This window comes from Tenrec ecaudatus, chromosome X (genome assembly GCF_050624435.1).
Source record: "Tenrec ecaudatus isolate mTenEca1 chromosome X, mTenEca1.hap1, whole genome shotgun sequence".
Lineage (NCBI taxonomy): Eukaryota > Metazoa > Chordata > Mammalia > Afrosoricida > Tenrecidae > Tenrec > Tenrec ecaudatus.
Window position 1 is genome coordinate 58,582,798 of NC_134548.1, and position 21,179 is coordinate 58,603,976.

Consider the following 21,179-nt stretch of genomic DNA (forward strand, 5'->3'; position numbering starts at 1 on the left):
AGGGATCAGTTACAATGCATCAAAGAACAAAAAATCTTATCAATGACTGCACACCTCCATGATAGGATCGCTGAAGACAAATGGGTGCATAAGCAAATGTGGTAAAGAAAGCTGATTGTGCCCGGCTATCAAAAGAGATAGTGTCTGGGGTCTTAAAGGCTTGAAGGTGAACAAGCGGCCATCAAGCTCAGAAGCAAAAAAGCCCACATGGAAGAAGCACACCGGCCAGTGCGATCACGAGGTGCCAAGGGACCAGGTATAAGGCATCATGCAAAAAAAAAAACAATATAAGTGTGTGTATGTATGTGTATATATGTGTATATGTATATGTATATATATACCATATTAAATGAAGGGGGAAGTGCAGAGTGGAGACCCAAGGCCCAAGTGTCGGCCAATGGAGATCCCCTCATAGAGGCGTTTAGGAGAGGAGATGGGTTAATTAGGGTGCGAGGTAGTACCGATGAAGAACACAGCTTTCCCCCAGATCCTGGATGCTTCCTCCCCCCAACTACCATGATCCGAATTCTACCTTGCAGGGCTGGATAGTGCAGAGGCTGTACACTGGTACATATGAGGGCTGGAGGTACAGGGAATCCAGGGTGGATGATACCTTCAGGACCAAGGGTGTGAGGGACGATGCTGGGAGAGTGGAGGGTGAGTGGGTTGGAAAGGGGGAACTGATTACAAGGATCCATATGTGACCTCTTCCCTGGGAGAGGGACAGCAGAGAAGGGGGGAAGGGAGACTCCGTATAGGGCAAGATATGACAAAATAACGATGTATAAATTACCAAGGGCACATGAGGGAGGGGGGAGTGGGGAGGAAGGGGGAAAAAAAGAGGACCTGATGCAAGGGGTTTAAGTGGAGAGCAAATGCCTTGAGAATGATTGGGGCAGGGAATGTATGGATGTGCTTTATACAATTGATGTATGTATATGTATGGATGGTGATAAGAGTTGTATGAGTCCCTAATAAAATGTAAAAAAAGAAAAGAGGAGAAAAAAATGATTAGGGCAAAGACTGTACCGATGAGCTTTATACAATTGATGTATGTATATGTATGAACTGTGATAAGAATTGTATGAGCCCTTAATAAATTGTTAAAAAAAAAGTTACAGAGGATCAGTAAAATATAAAACTCATTCCTGAAAAGACTGTTACATATCATGACTATGTATAACTAATTGCAAGATGGCAATGTTGATTCACAATTAGCAATTCTATTAATGTAAATCAACAAATGAACAGAAAAACTATGTATTAATATCAAGAGTTGCCAGAAAACCATTAGATAAAGCCTAATACCACTCATGGTTTTGAAATACGCAAATAAAAACACCTCCACCTAGAGCTAGAACTCTCCTGAGTTTAGGATAGTTATCTACAATAGACCTACAGCAAGAATCATATCATTCCCTTTAAGTCAGAGACAACACAAAGATGTCTCTATCATCACTACTACGGAACACTACAATAAAACTAGAAAAACCTAGAGGTATTAATACTAAAAGGAATGAAGGAAAGAAGAGAGGAAGGGCAAGAGAAATGGAGAAAGGGAGGGAGGAAGGAAAAGAATTAACTTACGTAGGACAATTAACTGAAAAACTAATAGAACTAGTAAGAGTAGAGTAAGATAATGCAATACAGGATTCAACATAGAAAGATCAATTATTTTTCTCCACATTAGCAATAACCAATCAGAAAACATAATAGATAAAAAGAAATATCACTGTGAATAGGAAGCAAGTAATAAAGTTAAATACCTAGGAATAAACTGAAGAAGAAATATACCAAATGATATATAAGAAAACCTGAATAAATGGAGATAAACAGGCTGGATTTATGACTATTCATACTTAACAGGCAAATAGCAGAATGATGTCATTACCATCCAGTAGTTGTACTCAAAATAAAGTTACCTGGAATTTTGTTTTTAACTAATCAGTGGTGAACTTTCTCACAATTACTGAGAAAGCCTTTCCAAAGTATAAAAACCTTCAGATAAAACATAAAAATCCTTCTGATAAAAGATCAAAATACTGCTTTCCATCAGAGAAAGAGCCAGTAGCACTCTATTTTCTATGAAATTAAAGCTGTAGTGGGAAAGGAAGAAACACTGGTACCTAGTAGTTAAAGTGCTTGACGATTAACTGAAAGATTGGTGGTTTGAACTCACCAGCCCCACTGTGGGGAAAGATGCAGCAATCTGCTTCTACCTCGTGCTATAGGGTTGCTATGCGTTGGTGGGAAAGGAGACCAACTGTAGATAGAAAGAAAGAAAGAGAGAAAGAGAGAAAGAGAGAAAGAGAGAAAGAGAGAAAGAAAGAGACTAGGCCCGGAATTTAATTCGATGAATCTGGTGCCTATTTTAGCAAATGACCTTAAGGATCTACCTCTGGAAATAGGAATCCTGCATCCCAGAATTTAAGTATACTAACTGATTCCAAGTGCGAATGTCAATGGACAAAGATTAAAAGGAGGACTGTCATAATTTGGGTCAGAGTTTTAGTTTCAAAGCCTAACCTACTTTCCAGAGAGAGCTGCTGCTAATAACTTGGTCTGACAAGTATAAAACATGAAAAACAACAGCCCCTAAATATCTTTTGATTGTAACCCTATTATTTTTATTTGTAGTGTATACATTTGCAGAACCAAATATTTTCTAGGAATTGATACATCTCATTATAGCAGAAAGGTTCCTGGATGGAAGGATTTCAGTCTCCATAAATTATTCTACAAATGTCACGCAATCCTAATTTTTAAAATTCTAGTTGGGTTCTTTCATTAAATTTGATAAGCAATTTCTAAAATTTATCTAGAAGATCAAACATAGTTCAGAAAAATCTGAGAAAATAAGAACAAGTGTGTGTTTCTTGTTAAATGTCCTTTCAAGTGTTGCTGGGCAAAGGAGAGAGAAGAGGAAAGCAGAGGCTGAGTGAGCCTTTTGTACTAAGGAAACTGTTAAACCAGGTGCAGCTACATTGGTTATAAACTGGAATGAAGTCTGGAATGTCACTAAGGAGCAATCAGAGATTAGTCCAGAAATGATGGGCTTGCTGAACAGCTGCATCCTCCTGATCTCTTAAACAAGTTCTTCAAAATGATTTCCCCTATTTCAAGCAAAGATTATGGTAACTAATTTATATGGTATTGCTACAGAAACAAATTTTATAGAACAGAACAACATAAAAAATACAGCATTTTTCCTATATTGGATACTGCTAGAAGTATCGCACATATATTAAATTACTAATTTTCACAACCAACTGGTAAAGCAGGTACTATAATCAGAGAGATACATAGATAGGTTAATAAGCTTGCCCAAGGTGATACAGCTACTAAGGAACAGAACTGGACTTAGAATAGAAAAATAAGTCCACATATATATGAGGAGGCTTTTAAAAGTTTATGGAAAAAATGGAATTAAAATATAACGGTATTTCCGGCACACCCTCCCGTTTTTTGAAACTCCCTCATATAAAAGTTAGTTTATGAAGAAAAGCAGACTTCAAATCAGGTGGATAGTGATGAATGAGTTAAGAAATAAGTTAATGGTATAAATGATTATTTACAGGGAAAAAATTCTTACCTCCCCAAATTCATCAAACTTAAATTCAATTAAAGAGTTAACACTTTAAATCATATAGATATTAGATGGAAATATAACTAAGAAAGTTTAAAGAAGACATAAAATACAAAAATGCAAAAGCTGTTGAAAATTGATAAGGATGATGTGAAAATTGAAATCTTTCTACATGCTGAACTAATTCACTGCTATCAAGTCGATTCAGAGTCACAGTGACCCTTCAGGACAGGTTAGAACTGCCCCTGTGGGTTTCCAAGACTATAACTCTTTAGAAGAGTAGAAAGCTTGTCCTTCTCCTATCTGCATGCTAAAAGACATCAATAAAACACAAGAAACACATTATCAGGACTTATTTTTTAACATATCCAGAATTTAAGCAATATGTTTGTCTTAGTCTTGCTAGGGTGCCTTAAAAAAAAAGAGGTCCAATCAAAACAGTGGCTTCCCAGGGAAATGCTCAATTCCTTCATCCCTTCCCCTCTTTGTACTTACAAGGGGAACTGTTGGACGAGTTAAATTTAAGGGTAGAGAGGTCAGCTCAGAAAGTTATGGTGAGATTTTTTTTTTTCAATCCTGACGGGGGTAATTTTGATAGACTTTCTTGAAGGATGCAGCATGGGTATGAGGTCTTATTAGGAAGAAGCTGCAAGAAAACTGAAAATGTCACTGGTAGGGTAAAGACCAGAAAAGTTATTACTACGGAATTTTTTCTCCATCACAATAATGTACCTGCTCATTCTATGAGAGTAGTAAAGACTGTCCTGTGATACTTTCATTAGGAAACCTGACCCCATTGCCCTAAAGTCCTGATCTTGACCCTTCAGATTTCTTTGTCCACAAACCCAAAAAAGAACATGGAAAAGGAACACAAACTGAGTCCCTTGAGGAAGCTAAAACTGTCATTTTGACATGCTATAAATTGAAGAGCATAGAATTCTTTAGGGAAGGGTAAAGAGATGGACCCAGTCGCCAGAAGTATATATACATAGATAGAGAATGTCGAGAAACGATAGCTTCACAATTTGATATTTTTGTTCATATAAGAGTTTACATGATTTGTTGCAAGTGTTCAACTTAACTTATATGCAGAACACAAACATCACATATAGATACAAGTATCACAGTAGAAACACACAAAATATTAAATAGATAAGTTATAGGAAAGGAATAAAAATAGCCAGTGAATATATGAAAAAACAAAAACAAAACAGAGATACTATTTTGTTAGACTGGCAAAAGATAATATTCACTGGGATGAAGGCTCTACGAAAACAAGTATTTTCACACATGGCTCATTTACTTGTTTTTTTGGGGGGGAATTTGTCACTCTCAGCATTTATGCCTTTAACCCAGCAAGTATGTCTACCCTACATAAATATTAATTGGCAAACAAAGGGGCTAACATATTTACGAGATTATTCACTTCAACAATGCTAGTAACAATAAAAGTAGAAAAACCTAAATGTTGATCTGAAGGGAATAGTCACATATGTGATAATCTATCTATGCGATAGAACACCATATAAACAGGTAGGTTTCTACGCACTGATGTGGAACTAAACCATGTACACAAACCAAACTATGTGTGTGTCTGCCAACACAATAAATGAAAGGTACATATCAAACCGGTAACAATGGTTACCTTATGGCTCACAAGGGGAAGGAAATTTTTGTTTTCTCTGTGTTGTTATAATTTTGGTCAATGAGCATTTATTCATATTGTTAATATTAAAATATAACCCACAAAAAATCATATACTATAATAATGCTTTATTTATCATATTCAATAAGTCTTAACTTTGAAAAAAGAATTATCTCTTAAATGTAAAACGCCTACTGATAGGACACTATAACCTTTGAAAGATATGAACTAGCTAACACTGACACAAATAATACAGGTGATAAAAATAAAACAGGCAAGAGGGAAGAGTCACCAGCAATTAAAGTTGGACAATGCTAAAAAATAGTTAATAGCTAATTATAATAGCTACCATTTCTTGTGCACATTTAATGAGAAAGGCACTGTGCAAGGTGCTCTGCAAGCATCATTTCTGAGCTCTTAATCAACTTGTGAAATAACTCCATTTATAGGTTAAGAGAAAAATACCTTAAATATTTGTTATATATACTTTACCATTATAAAATTTTAGAAAGAAAATATGCGTACACAAAACTAAGTATCAGAAACTGGCTAGGTCTCAACTCTCTTGGGGTTTGGGATTGAAATTGTGCCTAGGGCCCTCCTGGCCACAACCCAAGGGCCCAGTTGCCCTTACTATACTCTGCATCCTTGAAGCATGCTCCCAAGCTGTCCTGTTCATCCAGACTGGCATTCTCCTCCTCCTCGCTCTCGGTTCTCCAGTATGCTGGCCGTTTGATGGGCCGCTTCCCTGGGGTGCGCTGGAAAGCAGGACTGTTAGACACTGTTCCCAGCCCACTGCTGGAGCTCCCGCTGCTTCGGTCCTGCCCCCCAGTCCACCAGGCCTGTAGGCTGGAGGTAGCTGGTGAGGATGATGAAGACTGCAGGTTAGCCATGCACAGCATGCCCTGGATGGCCTCCTGAGTGCTGGGAGAGGCAGGGGCCTCACTGCAAGGGAGAGAGGAGACATGCTGAGGGAGATTTTCTCATTGCCAAAGGAAATCAGTTATCAGAACAGTCAGGGAAGAAGGACAACAAGTTCAGGGGTCAGGGTGGAAAGAAGAAGGGGAGAACGATTCAAAGTAAAAAACTAGAAATCAAGGTAAAGGATCAAAACTATATCAAAAATTGTTTTAATGAAAGAAATCAGTTCTTTCTTGCCTTATGTCTCTCCTGAGACAGCAGTCAAAATGCAAAAAGAGAGATATAAGCCAAAACCTTGGCTCTGACTGAATATTTTGTTCACCCATGCTGCATTCTTTCCTTTTTAAATCATGCAGAAAAGGCCCAGTTTTCCTTTTATGACTCTTCCAGCCCCTCTTTCAACTTTCAAAGTACCTAGAATCCCCCTAGAAGACCTCATATTATAAGAAATCTATATAATTTATCAGTGTTAAATCTTTTAAATTCCTTCATGTCTACCTTATTTCTTTTCACTTCATATGTCACTTTAAAATAGAGGACTGACTGATCTAGCCCTTTCAGGGTACACGTTGCTGGCCAATGATACAGAAAGGGAAGATATCTTCAAAGATAGTACTCACGTGAGAGCAGCATAGTCAGGTCCCCCCACCTGCCTGCTGGCCTTGAGCAGATCAAGAATTCCACCAGCTCCAGCATTCCCAAGCTTATCTTCAACCCCTTCCACCATGTCCTCATCTGTTGTATAGTCCTCCTGTTGGGAAGAAAGGATATCACCTCATCTATTCAGGGTTAGTCTATTAAGTTCCCAATACGATTGACTCACTTATAATACTAGTAGATTCTAAGCACCACTTACTCAGCAGAATATTTACTCTTCTTTCATCTTTCCATTTTAATCTCCATAGCATCTTTATAGTAACCATAATTCCAAATTTACAAGAGAAGGAAATTGAGTTTTGATGAGGTTAAGTTATTTGTGTAAGTCATACAGCTCCAAGTAAGACACTCTGTACTATAGTACACTGCCTTTTATTTTGCACTGTATTGAAGGATTTTAAAAACATTTCAACTTGTAATTTTTTCATTTATGTTTAGTAAGCATTCAGGATACAACCTGTCCTTTAATATATATTTTAGAAATAAAATGTACAGAATACCTCTTTTCTTCTAACAAGAATGAAATCTACTTTTGGCTTTGGCCAGAATGAACAGAAGGCTAGATAAAAGGCTCTTACCTCAATGTCAAACTCAACTTCTCCTGGTTCACGAATTCTGTTGGGGTCAGAGCAAGGCTTTGCACGGGGCAATTTCCGAGGGAATTCTAGGAAACAGTGGAATAAATTTACTAAGAAGCTAAGATCAGCACTCCCAGGGGAAAGAAAATAAGATTTTTTTCTAAAAGTAAAACAGCGATGACTCATTTGGAAAAGCAGGGATAAGTTTAAGACTCTAGAATAATGGAAATGAGAGGACTAAAGAGTTTGATAGATCAGATGTTAACAAGGTCCAGGCCTAAGGTTTTGTTTTTTTTGTTAGAAGAAAAAGAGATTTTATACTAAGAGGGGGACCAAAACCAAATGTGAACAGGGCAGGTAAGAGAAAGAACAGACACACTTGATCTTATTATCAGGGTTGTCTTCTCCTTTCCCAATCTCTCATCGATGTGCAGTTCATCTTCTGAATCCAAGTCAAATTCTTCCTCCATCACCTGTTCTGCCACCAGTCTGGCCTTGTCTGCCTTCTTTGCAATCTTGGTTCGTCGAGACTTGGAAAAGTTCTTTACCCTTTTGGTACTGGGACAAAAAGAAAGGAGAACATAAAAGCATAAAGAGTCAAACTCAATATTGTTAAGATGATAATTCTCTTCAAATTGACTTACACATTCAGCACAATTCCTATTAAAAGTCACCCAGGTTTTTGTTGGGTTTTTTTTTGGGGGGGGCGTGAGAAATGGATGAGCTGATTCTAAAACTTACAATGCAAAGGACCTAAGGATTTTTACCCAGAAAATTGTATATTTTAGAATTTATTAAGACATGCAACCAAACTAACAACTGGACAAGAGATTTGAAGACATTTCTCCAAAGATGATAAAAATGGCTAATAATAACATGGTAAGATACTCAACGTCATTAGTTAAAATAGAAATCAAATCCACAATGAGCTCTCACTTTTTATGCACTACAGTGGCTATACTTAAAAAGATAGTAACAGTGTTGGCTAGCATATGGATAAATTCATACATTGCCCGTGGGAAATGTAAAAATAGGGCAGTTACTGGGGAGAAAATTTGAGCATTTTTAAAAGGTTAAATATAGATTCACGATATAATTCAATTTTTTAATGGGTGAAAAACTAAAGCAAGTATAGAAACATGCTCAAGGCAACATTATACATAAAAGCAAAAAAAAAAAAGAAACGGAATCAATACAAATAACCATGAACTGCTAAATGGATATAAAGAGAGAAAAACTGCTAATACATGCTATACCATGGATGAATCACAAAAAATGCAACTGAAAGAAGCCAAACACAAACAACTACATATAGTATGATCCCATTTTCATGAAATTTCCAGAAGACACAAATCTATAGAAACAGAAAATAGATTAATAGCTGTCTAAACATGAAGAAGCGAATTATACTTGACTGCAAGTGGGCATAAGGGATTTTTGTTTTTGAGGGGCAGGTGGGTGATAGAAATATTCTAAAATTGGATTTTGTAATGATTCTAAAATTTCATAAATTGACTAAAAGTCATTTAATTGCAGACTTAAAATGAACTTTGTGCTAAGTAAATTATACCTTATAAGAAACCAAATTAGGCGCGTGTGCATTGGATCAATGAGGTAAACCTGGTGTGCGAGTTGCCTTGGCAAAGAGCTCAAGAAAAGACAGCAGAGGGCAGTCCGTGGGCCCAGCCCCAGCCCGCTGACAGTATGCATGGCCCACAGCTAAGTGGGGAGAGACAATGGAAAGAAGGAGACCCTTTGATCAAGCTGGGAAAGTAAATAAATAAAAAATGGGGAAAAAAAAGAAACCAAATTAAAACTCAAACGCATTGCTTTTGAGTCAATTCCATTTCATAGTGATACTATAGGGCAGCGGTTCTCCACCTGTGGGTCGCAACCCCTTTGGGGGTCAAACGACCCTTTCACAGGGGTTCATAAAAGTGGCAAAATTACAGTTATGAAGTAGAATGAAAATAATTTTACGGTTGGGGGGGTTACCAAAACATGAGAAACTGTATTAAAGGGTCAAAGCACTAGGAAGGTTGAGAACCACTGATACAGGGTTTTCTGTGCTGTCATTTATTTTCATATGTTGAAAAAGTTTATATTTAGCATTAGCCTGTTGGATTCAATTTAGATGATCCGAATTTTGTTGCCAACATCTAAAGCAGTGGCTCTCAACCTTCTTAATATCTTGACTCTTTAATACAGTTCCTCATGTTATGGTGACGCCCCAACCATTAAATTATTTTCGTTGCTACTTCATAACTGTAATTTTGCTACTGTTATGAATTGTAATGTAAATATCTGATATGCAGGATATATTTTCATTGTTAAAATCTGAACATAATTAAAGCATAGTGATTAATCAATCATAAAAACAATATGTAATTTTGTATTGTGAAATATTTCTAATTACAAATAAATGAAATTTTGTCTTGAAGCATGGTGCAGCATGGTTAACAGTCTTCCTGCCAGGTACTCATCTGTGAGCAGACACGTCTGGAGACAGAGGAGCGGTGTCTCGGTCCTAAGACCATCAAAAATATGTCTTCCAATGGTCCTAGGTGACACCTGCGAAAGGGTTGTTTGACCCCAAAAGGAGTCATGACCTACAAGTTAAGAACCGCTGATCTAAAGCCTCATAGGCAGAAGTCAGTGGAATATGAGGTGGTAACCCCCCCCCCCCGCTGCTAAAAAACAAACACATAATTTTCCCCTCAAAGACATGTATTTAAAATTTTCACAAAACCTTATCACCTTCCAAAGTACTCTCCACTACACTTAATACATTTGTTAAATCTGTGATTATATTCTTGGAAACATTTTTCAAACTCATCTGTTTGTATGGCTGACAGCAGCTCACTCATTTTTTTCTTCACCTCTTCTATGTTGTCAAATTGCTGTCCTTTCATGTCCCTCTGCATTCGTGGAAACAGAAAGAGTTGCAAGGAGCAAAATCAGGTGAAGAAAGTGTGTGGGGCAAGAGAGGCGTGCTGTTTTTCGCCAAAAACTGGCACACTAAGATGGCTGTCTGAGCAGGTGCATTGCCGTTGGTGTGCAAAACCAGTACCCCGCCTGCCACAAATCAGGCCTTTCTTGCCACACACTGTTACACAATCTTTTCAGAACTTCTAAATAGAAAGCTTGATTATCAGTCTGACCTGGTGGAATGAACTCCAAATGCATTATGAGTCGACATTTTTGTCCATTGGGAAGTTGACGGATGTCCAGAAGGAGGTTTGTCATTGATCAACATTTCATCTCTTTTGAAATAAGAAAATCACTTTGCACACTCAAGGTTTTTCCATAGTGTTGTCCTTGTAAGCTGTGTGCAACATCACAACAGTTTCTGCAGCATTTTTCCAGAGCAGGAAACAAAATTACACAGCCACATACTGTTCTCTTAAGTTGGCCATCACAAAAAACAAGGTTTGAGTGAAAACTGCCTTTCTTAAAAAATTCATTGTGACCAGAGAGAACCTTCCCAGGCAATATCACTGAGTGCACTAATTCAGAGAGTTGCTGGATGTTCACCTAGCAGGCTACATGCATACTATGAAAACTCCACCCTGCCTAGTGCAATTTTTTGGACATCTTCTTATGTATGCCTTCTTCTCGTTGTCAGACCCGATCAAGATGTGGGCCTTGGTTATGTCAATGTCATAGAGCTTCTTCACGGCTTGTTTGATCTGGTGCTTGTTGGCCTTGACACCCACAGTGAACACAAGTATGTTTTCTTTGGTCTTCTTCCTGGTGGACTCTGTGGTCAGGGGGAACTTGTTCATGGCATACTGGTCAGCCTGTTTCTCCTGGAGGGTATTGAGGTTGCCTTCATAGTTTTTAGAGTCTTGGGCCACTGGAAAGTGGGTGATGTGCAGATATGCTTTTTTTTGTCGCTATGGATATCTTTTAGTACGACCATGTTGGCTTATAATGCCTTTACTTTGGCTTCCATTTGGGGAGGGGCAGGGGCTTCCTTCTTTGCCTTTAGAGCCGTCTTTGTAAAAAATTTTTACATGCTATGTAAAATTTACATGCTATGTAAAATTACATGCTATGCTGTAAATGTTTATTAAAGCAAACTGTCACTCCTTCTTCTATAGCGTGCCTGTTGTGTTTGAATCACCGACCTTTAGGTTAGTAGCCAAGACTCTTTCATTAAAAGTAGGGGAGAGTGAACAGTCACGTTTGGGGGAACATAGGTGCTTGTCTATTAAGGGGAGGGGAGAGTTGAATTCCAGGTGGGGGGAGGACTGACCTCCAAGTGGGGGAAGCAGTGACTGAGAGTCTTTTGGGACCATAAGGTGGGGAGTGTCTTTAGTGGTGTTAAGCAGGTGGGAAAATTGAACTAGGGCATTTGGAGGTAACCTGGGAACCCAGGCTGAATTGCCCTTGAATGCTGGGACACTGAATCCTGGATCTTCGGGACACAAGGTATGTCCCCGAGGCTGCATCTGTGAGATCCTATGCGGGAACTCCACTGGATGAACTGAATTTTATCTCAGACGCACTTGCAACCTGAGTACTTAAGCCGAAAAATACATGGTGTCTAAAGAAGCAGAAGACAGCTATACCAAGAGTTGTATACTGTTGGTTGGCAGGCAAACAAGGAAGGCCTTACTACATCAATATGCTGTACTAAGATACATATTATATCAGCAATTCTGCGAAGATCATTGTTATATGTTGCTTATGCTTGTTCATATTATGGTGTATCCCAGAGGTGCATCATCACTAGGGGTCGCCCTCTTTAAGTTGTGTTATTTGTTTCTCCGTTATTCTGTAAATGAAACCCAAGGACGCTGAGCCTATAGGGAAAACAATAGAAACAGGGTTTGGGGGGGAAAGGGTGGATATAGAAGGGTAGGGGAAATGAAAGGGAGATAATGTCAAAGGGAGATGAAGTCAAGGAGTCCAGGAAGGAAAAGTATGTTTGGAGACTGATTATGGAAGCAAATGTATAATTGTTTGATGTGGTTGAACTATGGAATGATATGACATAGGTACTAACTCCCAAGTTACAACAAATTAAGAGAGAAAAAAAGCATAGATCCAGGAATGAGTTTTGGGTTTGCACTAAATCCTAGCTCCAACTTAATAACTATTAGTTCTTACATTATGGCTGGCCCTGCTGGCCCTGCTTGATACCCTCAGGAAGGGAAAACAGAAGATACAGGCGAATATATAGCAAAATTTGGCAAAGAATTTAGGTGGTTCCCAGCTAGTAGATAAAATAGCATCTGGGGATTTAGATGGCTCATTTGCTCCTCCCAAAAACAATTTGAGGGTAAAAAACAGGCTACTTCAGTGACAATTTGCTGAAAGCCAATTCCCCATTGGCTGAGTGCTATCAAGTCTAATTATTTACCAAGAACATATTCCGTTTTAACTTTATGAGGTTTATTTCAGAAGTTTGTACTGGCGAATAATATTTATCAATTTGTAATAGGATTACTTAGAAACTTTCTGAGAGTTTTTTTTGTACTCCCTACTTTTGTGTGTATAGATGTTTCTCTGATGTCTCATTTTTTTATTAGATGGTTGCTTGTTTGGAGACAAGCCTTTAAGACCCCAGATGCTATTTTATCTGATGTCAACTAAGTACGGTGTCAATTAAGTCCACATGGAAGAAGCATACCATCATCAGTCATGGAAGGATTGAAATCCTTGTAATCCTAAATCAAAAAGCCTAACATAGCAAGTGACCAATGGTAACTAATCTCTCAGACTCAAATTTCCATATTAGTAAAATGAGGATAACACTTAGCATTATTGTGAGGAGCTTCAAAAAGTTGGTGGAAAATGGGATTAAAAGATAACAGAAATTTTCAACAAACCTTTTGAAGCCCCCTAGTAGGTAATATGGAGAAAAACTTGGCTTTTTACTCCAATAGTTACTGTCTTAGAAACAGGGCAGTTCTATTCTGTTATGGAGTCACTATGAGTCACAATTGACTCCATAGTAGTGAGTTTGGTTTGGGTAGGTAGATATAACTAAGATAGACTTTGACACAGAGGAGGTGATCAATAAATAGTAACCATATTTGACTTATTTACACTTATAAATATTAATTTATTGTGTTTGCAGTCAAGGTTTATAATTTAGGTTCCTATTCAACTATTTCTAAAAAGTGACACTAATTATATTCTTCACCATTTTCATTAACTCCACTAAGGGTATTTGTTTCCATTAATCTCCATATTCTTATGTGTTCAACAGATTTTTTCCAAGATATTTTAGGAATTCATTCTATTTTAGAATTATCTATTTTATTAGAGCAGTGTGATCACCCATGGTCCAAAAACATTCAAATAAGACTAAATATAATCAGATGTTAGTAATGATGTCTTGCTTGCCTATGATCTCACCAATATAAATCCACATCTACATTTCAGTGTTCACCAAATCATTTAGCGGAGCTTCCTTAATTGTGAGCTGTTTGAAGTGACTAGCTTGAGCACTATTGACTACTTTTTTCAGGCTCTGAATAGCTGTTGAGATCTCAGCAGGGGTTGAAGGAACCAGCTCCACCTAGGCATAGTGCCAAAATTGAGGCTGCAAATAAGTTACAGCAGTGTTTAACCATCACTGGAGCCTTCTCCAACAGGTTACGGATAAATTGGGCCATGGTTCCAGGAGAGAAAGCCTATGGCCTCCCCCTAGAAGAATTTATTTCAAAGGACAACACAATCTGCAGCTCCAGGAGAGGGACATATCTGATCGGAGAACATAGGAACAGATGAGCGAGGAGGAGGAGAGAGTGGAGCACATCCTGACCCACTAGGCCTTGAGGACGATGTTCCTGATTAGAGCAGCCAGTCCACAGAGAGGACAACATGGCTGGCCCCACTATGAGACATGATGCCCGCCCCTCACTGACCCATAGCCCTACTGGGGACAACACCGGAGACACAGTGTGGGAATTGCACCCAATCTGATCCCACCACACAGAGGCGGTTGAGATTTTGACTGGGATTGTGTTGAATCCACAGATCATTTTGGGTAGTATTGACATATTAAGCATATCAAGTCTCCCAATCCATGAGCACAGAACATATTTTCATTTACTTAAATTTTCTCCATTATGTAAGTCCTTGACATCCCTGCTTAAAATTATTTCTAGGTAGCTTATTCTCATAGTTTTTCATGGACTGCTTAAGGATTTTCTAAATATAGGACCATGTCATCCCAAATAGAGATAACTGTATTTCTTCTCTAATGTGAATGCATTCTATTTCTTTTTGTTGTCTTATATTTTGGGTAAGGGAATTTCAAGGATGCCTGGTGATGAAGTGGGTTAAGCAATAAGGTACCAAACAAAAGGTAAGGCAGTTTGAACCCACCATCTGCTCCAAGTTAGAAATATGAGGCTACCTGTTCCTATAAAGATTTACAGTCTCTTTATTACTAATATCCCATTTTTTGTATGTAGCACATTTTACTTAGTACTTTTTAACTGTTTACTGGCACTTAGGATATTTCTATATTTTTGCTATTATGAATAGTGCTGTGATGAACAAAGGTGTACACATATGGTCATGTCACGTCTATTAGATCCTTAATGAATATACAGTAGTGGAACTACTTGGTCATATGGCAGTTCTATATCTAAGATTTGTAGAAACTGCCAGACTGTTTTCCAAAACAGTTCAGCTGTACAATTTTATATTCCTACCAGAAATAGCTAAGGGTTCCAAGTTTTCCTTTCTCCAGCAGTTTTGTTTTGTTATTTAATTTTTTTTTAAAATAGAAACATTTTTTCTTCTTTTTTCTCATTTGGATACCTTTAATAACTTTTTCTTGCCTTCCTCTTATCCTCAAAGGAAAGGCTCTTTTTAAAAATTTTATTAATAAATCTTTTTATTGGGTCTCATACAACTCATCACAATCCATACATACATCACTCAAGTACAAAATGTTTTGGAAATGATGATGGCAACATATATACAAATATGGTTGATACAATTGATGTTATAAGAGCTTTAAGAGCCCCCAATCAAATGATTTTTAAAAATGTCCCCTATCACCACTCTTATTCAACATTGTGCTAGAAGTTTTAGGTCGAACCATCAGACAATAAAAAGAAATAAAGGGAATAAAAATAAGCAAAGAAGAGGTAAAACTCTTTGTTATTTGCAGACGATATGATGCTATCTATATATAGGGAACCCAAAAGTCACCACAAAAAGCCTACTGGAAACAAAAGGGATTTGGAAAGGTAGCAGGATATAAAATTAACAACCAGAAATCAATCAGATTTCCATATACCAGTGAAGAGAGCTACGAAAGACATTAAGAAAACAATACCATTTACAATAACCACACCAAAGATGAAATACTTAGAAATAAACCAAAAGAAACAAACAAAAGACCTATACAAAGAAAACTACAAAACATTACAAGAAAACCAAAAAAGGCCTACATAAACGGAAGAATATTCCATGCTCATGAATAGGCAGACTTAATATGGTAAAAATGTCAATACTACTTAAATTGACATTGAAACAACCCAATCCCAAACCAAATACCAAATACATTGTTTAAACAAATGGAAAATTAATTACCAATTTCATATGGCCAGGGAAAAGACCCAGGATAATCAAAGAACTTCTTAGGAGGCCTCACACTACCTGACCTTAAAACCTACTGCATAGCCACAGTAGTCAAGACAGCCTGGTACAGGTACAAAGAAAGATATATAGACCAATGGCAAAGAACAGAAAACCAAGACATAAATGCATCAGCCTAAAGGCAACTAATCTTCAACAGTGGATGTAGAAATATCCAATAGGATAAAGAAAGGTTCTTCAACAAATGGTGTTGGACAAACTGAATTTCCATATGCAAAAGAATGAAACAAGAACTCCTATCTCTGCCCATGTATAAAAAAATGAACTCAAGGTGGATTAAAGATCTAAATGTAAGCCACAAAGCTATCAGGATCATCAATGAGAAAGCTAGAACAAACTTAAGGGCCCGATTGCAGGGCAGACATAGACTATCAAGTCTATCAAGTATAATGAAGGAGGCACATACAGCCGAAGACAAGAGATGACTGGGACATGCTGAAATTAAATCACTTATGCACGTCAAAAGACTTCATCAGGAGAGGAAAAGGCGAGCCCACAACTTGGGAAAAAGTTTAACAATGACACATGGGACAAGGGTCTAATTACCAAAATATATAGAACTCTTCAACAGCTCAATAAGAAGATAACAAATGACCCAGTTAAGAAATGGGAGAAGACATGAATAGAGAGTTCACCAAAAGTGAAGTACAATTGGTTAAAAACACAGGAGAAAATGTTCACGATTACTATCCATCTGGAAGATGCAAAGTAAAGCCACAATGTGATACCACTTTATACCCATCATGCTAGCCCAATTAAAAAAATGGAAAATAAATGCTGGAGAAGATGTGGAGATATAGGAACTCATATACACTGCTGGTGGACTTAGAAATACTAAAACCTTTACGGAATATTATCTGGCAATACTTAAAGCAACTGGGAATTGAAATCTCATATGATCCAGTAATACTAATATTAGGCACATACCCTAAAGAAATAAGAGACACAACACGAGTGGATGTATACTCTCCCATGTTCATAACAGCAAAGTTGACAATAGCAGGAAACTAGAAGCAGTATAAATGTCCAACAGTGGAAGATTGGATAAAGATATTATGGTACACAGACACAATAGAACACTATCTATCCCTAAAAAACAGTGACTTACAAGCAACATAGCATCCTCCAAGGGTCACACCAAAAGGACTCAATATAGATGCCCAACAAAAAGAACTGAGCCCTACCTCAAAATTACCTATACCTTTGGACAGAAATACTCTGATGGGAGAGGAAGCCAAGGGTTGCCACCCTGGTGTATGTTCAATGGAAGTGTATGTTCAATGGAAGGGGATGCAGAGCCACCATGTGTGTAATACCTCAATGCTCCTCTTACATTAATATGAAAGGGTTTAATCTGTTAGGCCAGGATCTACACCTGCACTAATTGATATAGGAAATTTTCCCCTAGCACCAATCTCCATGCTCAGTGTAATCAGAGCTCAATCAATTAAGAAATCATTGATCTCTTGATATGCATATATGTATTCAGTGAATAAACGTATTAAAATCCTACAATATGCTAAAAAAGAAATCCATTTGTACAAAGCAACAACTCATGGATTGCAGCTCACAGTTGGACTGTACGCACATAAACTCCTCATAGCAACAGTATCTTAAATGCCACTGGAAAAATTATTGATGTTATTAGTATAATAGCCTTATACCCCAGAGAGATGACTGACAATGTTTCCTTGTTTTTCTGTCTTGTTTGTTTTTGTTGTTGTTCTTGTAGATAACATGGGTAACAATGAGTACAAGGAAGAAAATGTTCTAGAACGGAATGTGATAATTATACAACTCTTCATGTTATTATAGCTATTGAATTATATGACATGTGGATGAAGTGCTAATAAAACTGTAATATATATATTTAAATAGAGAAATGTTCTGTGTTCATGGAGAAACTTAACATTGTGAAAATGTTAGCACTACCCACAGCAACCTATAAATATAATACAATTCTGATTCAGAGCCCAATGTTATTCCTTACAAAGATAGAAAAAACTAATCAACTTTACATGCAAAAGAAAGAGACCCAGGATAAGCAAAGCATTAATAAAGAACAACAATGAAGGTCACCAACCATGCCAGACTTCAAAACCTATATAGCCACAGTTGTAAAAACCTGGTATAATAAATATGTAGTTGACCAACAGAAGAGAACAGAGAACCCCAAAATAAATCCATCAAGCTACACACAACTGGTTTTTTGACAAAGGGCCCAAATTATTAAATGGAGAAGAGATCATCTCTTCAACAAATTTTGCTGGAAAAATTCAATTTCTGTTTGCCAAAGAATTAAACTAGACCCATAGTTCTTACCTTGCTTGCTAAAAGTGAGGAATACTTGAGGCACTTGCTGATGAAGACCAATTGCAATTCAATGTAGAGAAAACCAACATCCTCATTACTGAACCAATAAGTGACATCATGATAAATGGAGAAAAGGTTGAAGTTGTCAAGGATCTTGTTTAGTTAGACTCATAATCAATGCTCATGGGGAAAGCAGTCAAAAGATCAAAAGATGTGTTGCATTAAGTAAATCTGCTGCAAAAGACCTGTTTGGAGTATTGAAAAGCAGGAGGACTTTGAGGACTAAGGGGCACATCCCAAGCCATGGTATTTTCAATTGCATCATATGCATGTCAAATTTGAATTTCATATGCATGTGAAAGTGAATGCATGCTGACTCTGAATAAGGAAGACCCAAAAAAGAACCTAAGCTGGAGAATATTGAAACTACCATGGACTGCTAAAAGGACAAATTTGTTTTGGAAGAAGTACGGCAGAGTACTCCTTAGAAGTAAGGATGAGGAGACAATAGTTGTTCTTTTATGATTGATTGGTTTATTTCACTCATATCTTCAAATGACATCCATACTGTAACATGCATAAAGATTTCATTTTCCTTCTGGCTGAGTAATATTCCAATGTACAAATATATGTATATCACATTTTGTTTATTTATCTGCTGATGGGCATTGGACATTCAAATTGTTTTCACCTTTGGTTACTGTGAATAGTGTTATAATAAATATTGTTGTACAAGCCTTTTTTTTTGAATCTTTCAAGTCTTTTGGTTACATACTGATCTAGATATATACCTACAAATGGAATTGCTAGCTCATATGGTAGGTCTATTTTGTTTTTTAAGAAATTGCCACACTGTTTTCCAAAAGGGCTACCCATCAGTAATGGATGAGGATTACAATCCCCCCACATCCTCCCCAACATTGGTTACTTTGTTTTTTAATCTTAGTTACCCTAGTAGTAGGAGTGAAATGGTATGGCATTATGGTTTTAATTTGCATTTAAATGGATCGACTTTCAGCATCTTTTCACGTTTGTAGGCCATATGAATGTCCTCTTTGTTGAAATGTCTATTCAAGTCCCTTTGCTCATTTTATCTTTGGGGTCTTTCTGTTGTCAAGCTATTTTTTATATAGGCAGGAGTTTCAAAAACTCATGGAAAAATGGAATTATAGGGTAATGGAACTTTCCGACAAACTTATGGAAGCCTCCTTCGCAGATTTTAGTAGATTCTTGTGGGGTACATGGCTTCCAGTCAGTGGCTTGTCTTTGCTTTTCAGTTTTTCCCCCAGTTAAGACTTGCTGAGGCTTTCTTTCTGCTCACAGGGCAGCTCTACTCTGTTCTAAAGGGTGGCTATGAGTGAAATCAACTCTAGGGCAATGATTTTGATTCGAGAGGGTTTTTTTAAACAAGTTTTAAGTTTTTAGAAGGTCCCATATATTTACTCATTGCTGTTTGTGCTTCTGTCAATCCATGGTTAAAAGCTAGGCCTAACATTCCTATCCCAGCATTTTCTTGCAAGAATTTTATGGTTTTAGTTTTCACATTTAGGTCCTTAAACCAGTTTTGTTTTGGTGTGTGGTGTGAGACATGGATCCTATTCATTTATCTGCATGTGGAAATTCAATTTTCCCAATACCATTTGCTAAAAACACTTCTTCATCAAATGGACCTAACAGTCTAATCAAAATTCAAGAGTTGTCCACAGATGTGTGGGTTTATTTCTGGCCTCTCAATTCTATTACATTGGTCTATGTATCTATTGGTATTGATTTCAATAGTCTAAGTACTGTTATTAACATTTTGCTATTATGGTCCGAAAAGATGCTTTATGTGATTTCAATATTATATATGATCTATTCTGAAAATAATCTGTGTGTGCGGGAGAAAAGTACATATTCTAATGAGTGGAGTATTCTACATTATAATTGTCACTTAGGTTAGTTTATAACTTTACATTTTCAATGTCCTTAGTGATCTTCTGTTTAGCGGTTCTGTCTAGTATCGAAAGTAGCCTGTTAAAATCCCCAATTATAAATTATTAATGTGGAGTTGTCCATTTCTCCTTTCATGTATTTGTTTCATATATTTGAAAGCACTGCTGTTATGCGCATATATAGAACTGCTATTGTCTTCACACTGGATTGATCCATTTATTTTTATATAATGACCTGCTTGATCTCCTGTAAGAGATTATGATTAAAAGTCTACTCTATCTGGTATCATGGGACCCTGGGTTAAGCATTGGGCTGCTAACTACTAGGTTGGTGGTTTGAACCTACCAGGTATCCCATGGGAGAAAGATGAGCTTTCTTCTCTTGTAAAGATTTAAAGTCACAGAAACCCTATGGAGCCATTCAACTCTGCTCTGTAGGGTCATCAAGAGATGGAATCATCTCAAGGGCAGTGGGTGGTGGGTATTAGTTGATATCGGTATGGCCATCCCCGCTTTATTTTTTGTTTATTGGTTACATGAATTTTTCCTCTTTTCTGTTTGTGTCCTTATATCTAAGGTATGTTGCTCGTAGACAGCAAAAGGATAGATCAGGTTTTGCTTTATATTTCAAGTTCATTTTGTAAACTGCCTTTTGTGTGAGGGTTCTAAACTATTTACACTCAAGGTTATTATTGATAATGAAGTAGGAAGTGTTTGCCTAATTCTATTCTATTAATGAGTGCCTCTTACATTTCCTAATTTAGATGCCTTATCCTTTAGATTCCAGTGTTTGTTTATTTGTTTTGTATGTTTTAAACAATAATTTAAAAAAATCAAACCAAGCCCACTACCAACGGACTGAGTTGATTCCAACTCATAGTGACTCTACTGGCAGGGAAGAACTGTCCTGGTGG

General features: G+C 37.2%; 1 protein-coding gene across 4 annotated transcripts in view; it reads right to left on the reverse strand.

Moving 5' to 3' along the window:
* Positions 1-21,179, reverse strand: part of PHF8 (PHD finger protein 8) — a 158,115-nt gene that overhangs the window by 41,513 nt on the left and 95,423 nt on the right. For all 4 annotated transcript variants that reach the window (XM_075539672.1, XM_075539671.1, XM_075539673.1 and 1 more), the window contains 4 exons: positions 7,767-7,945; positions 7,388-7,473; positions 6,773-6,903; positions 5,866-6,176 (listed from right to left, as the gene is read on the reverse strand). In XM_075539672.1, the coding sequence (XP_075395787.1) occupies positions 5,866-6,176; positions 6,773-6,903; positions 7,388-7,473; positions 7,767-7,945 (707 nt within the window). The remainder of the gene's footprint in view (positions 1-5,865; positions 6,177-6,772; positions 6,904-7,387; positions 7,474-7,766; positions 7,946-21,179) is intronic.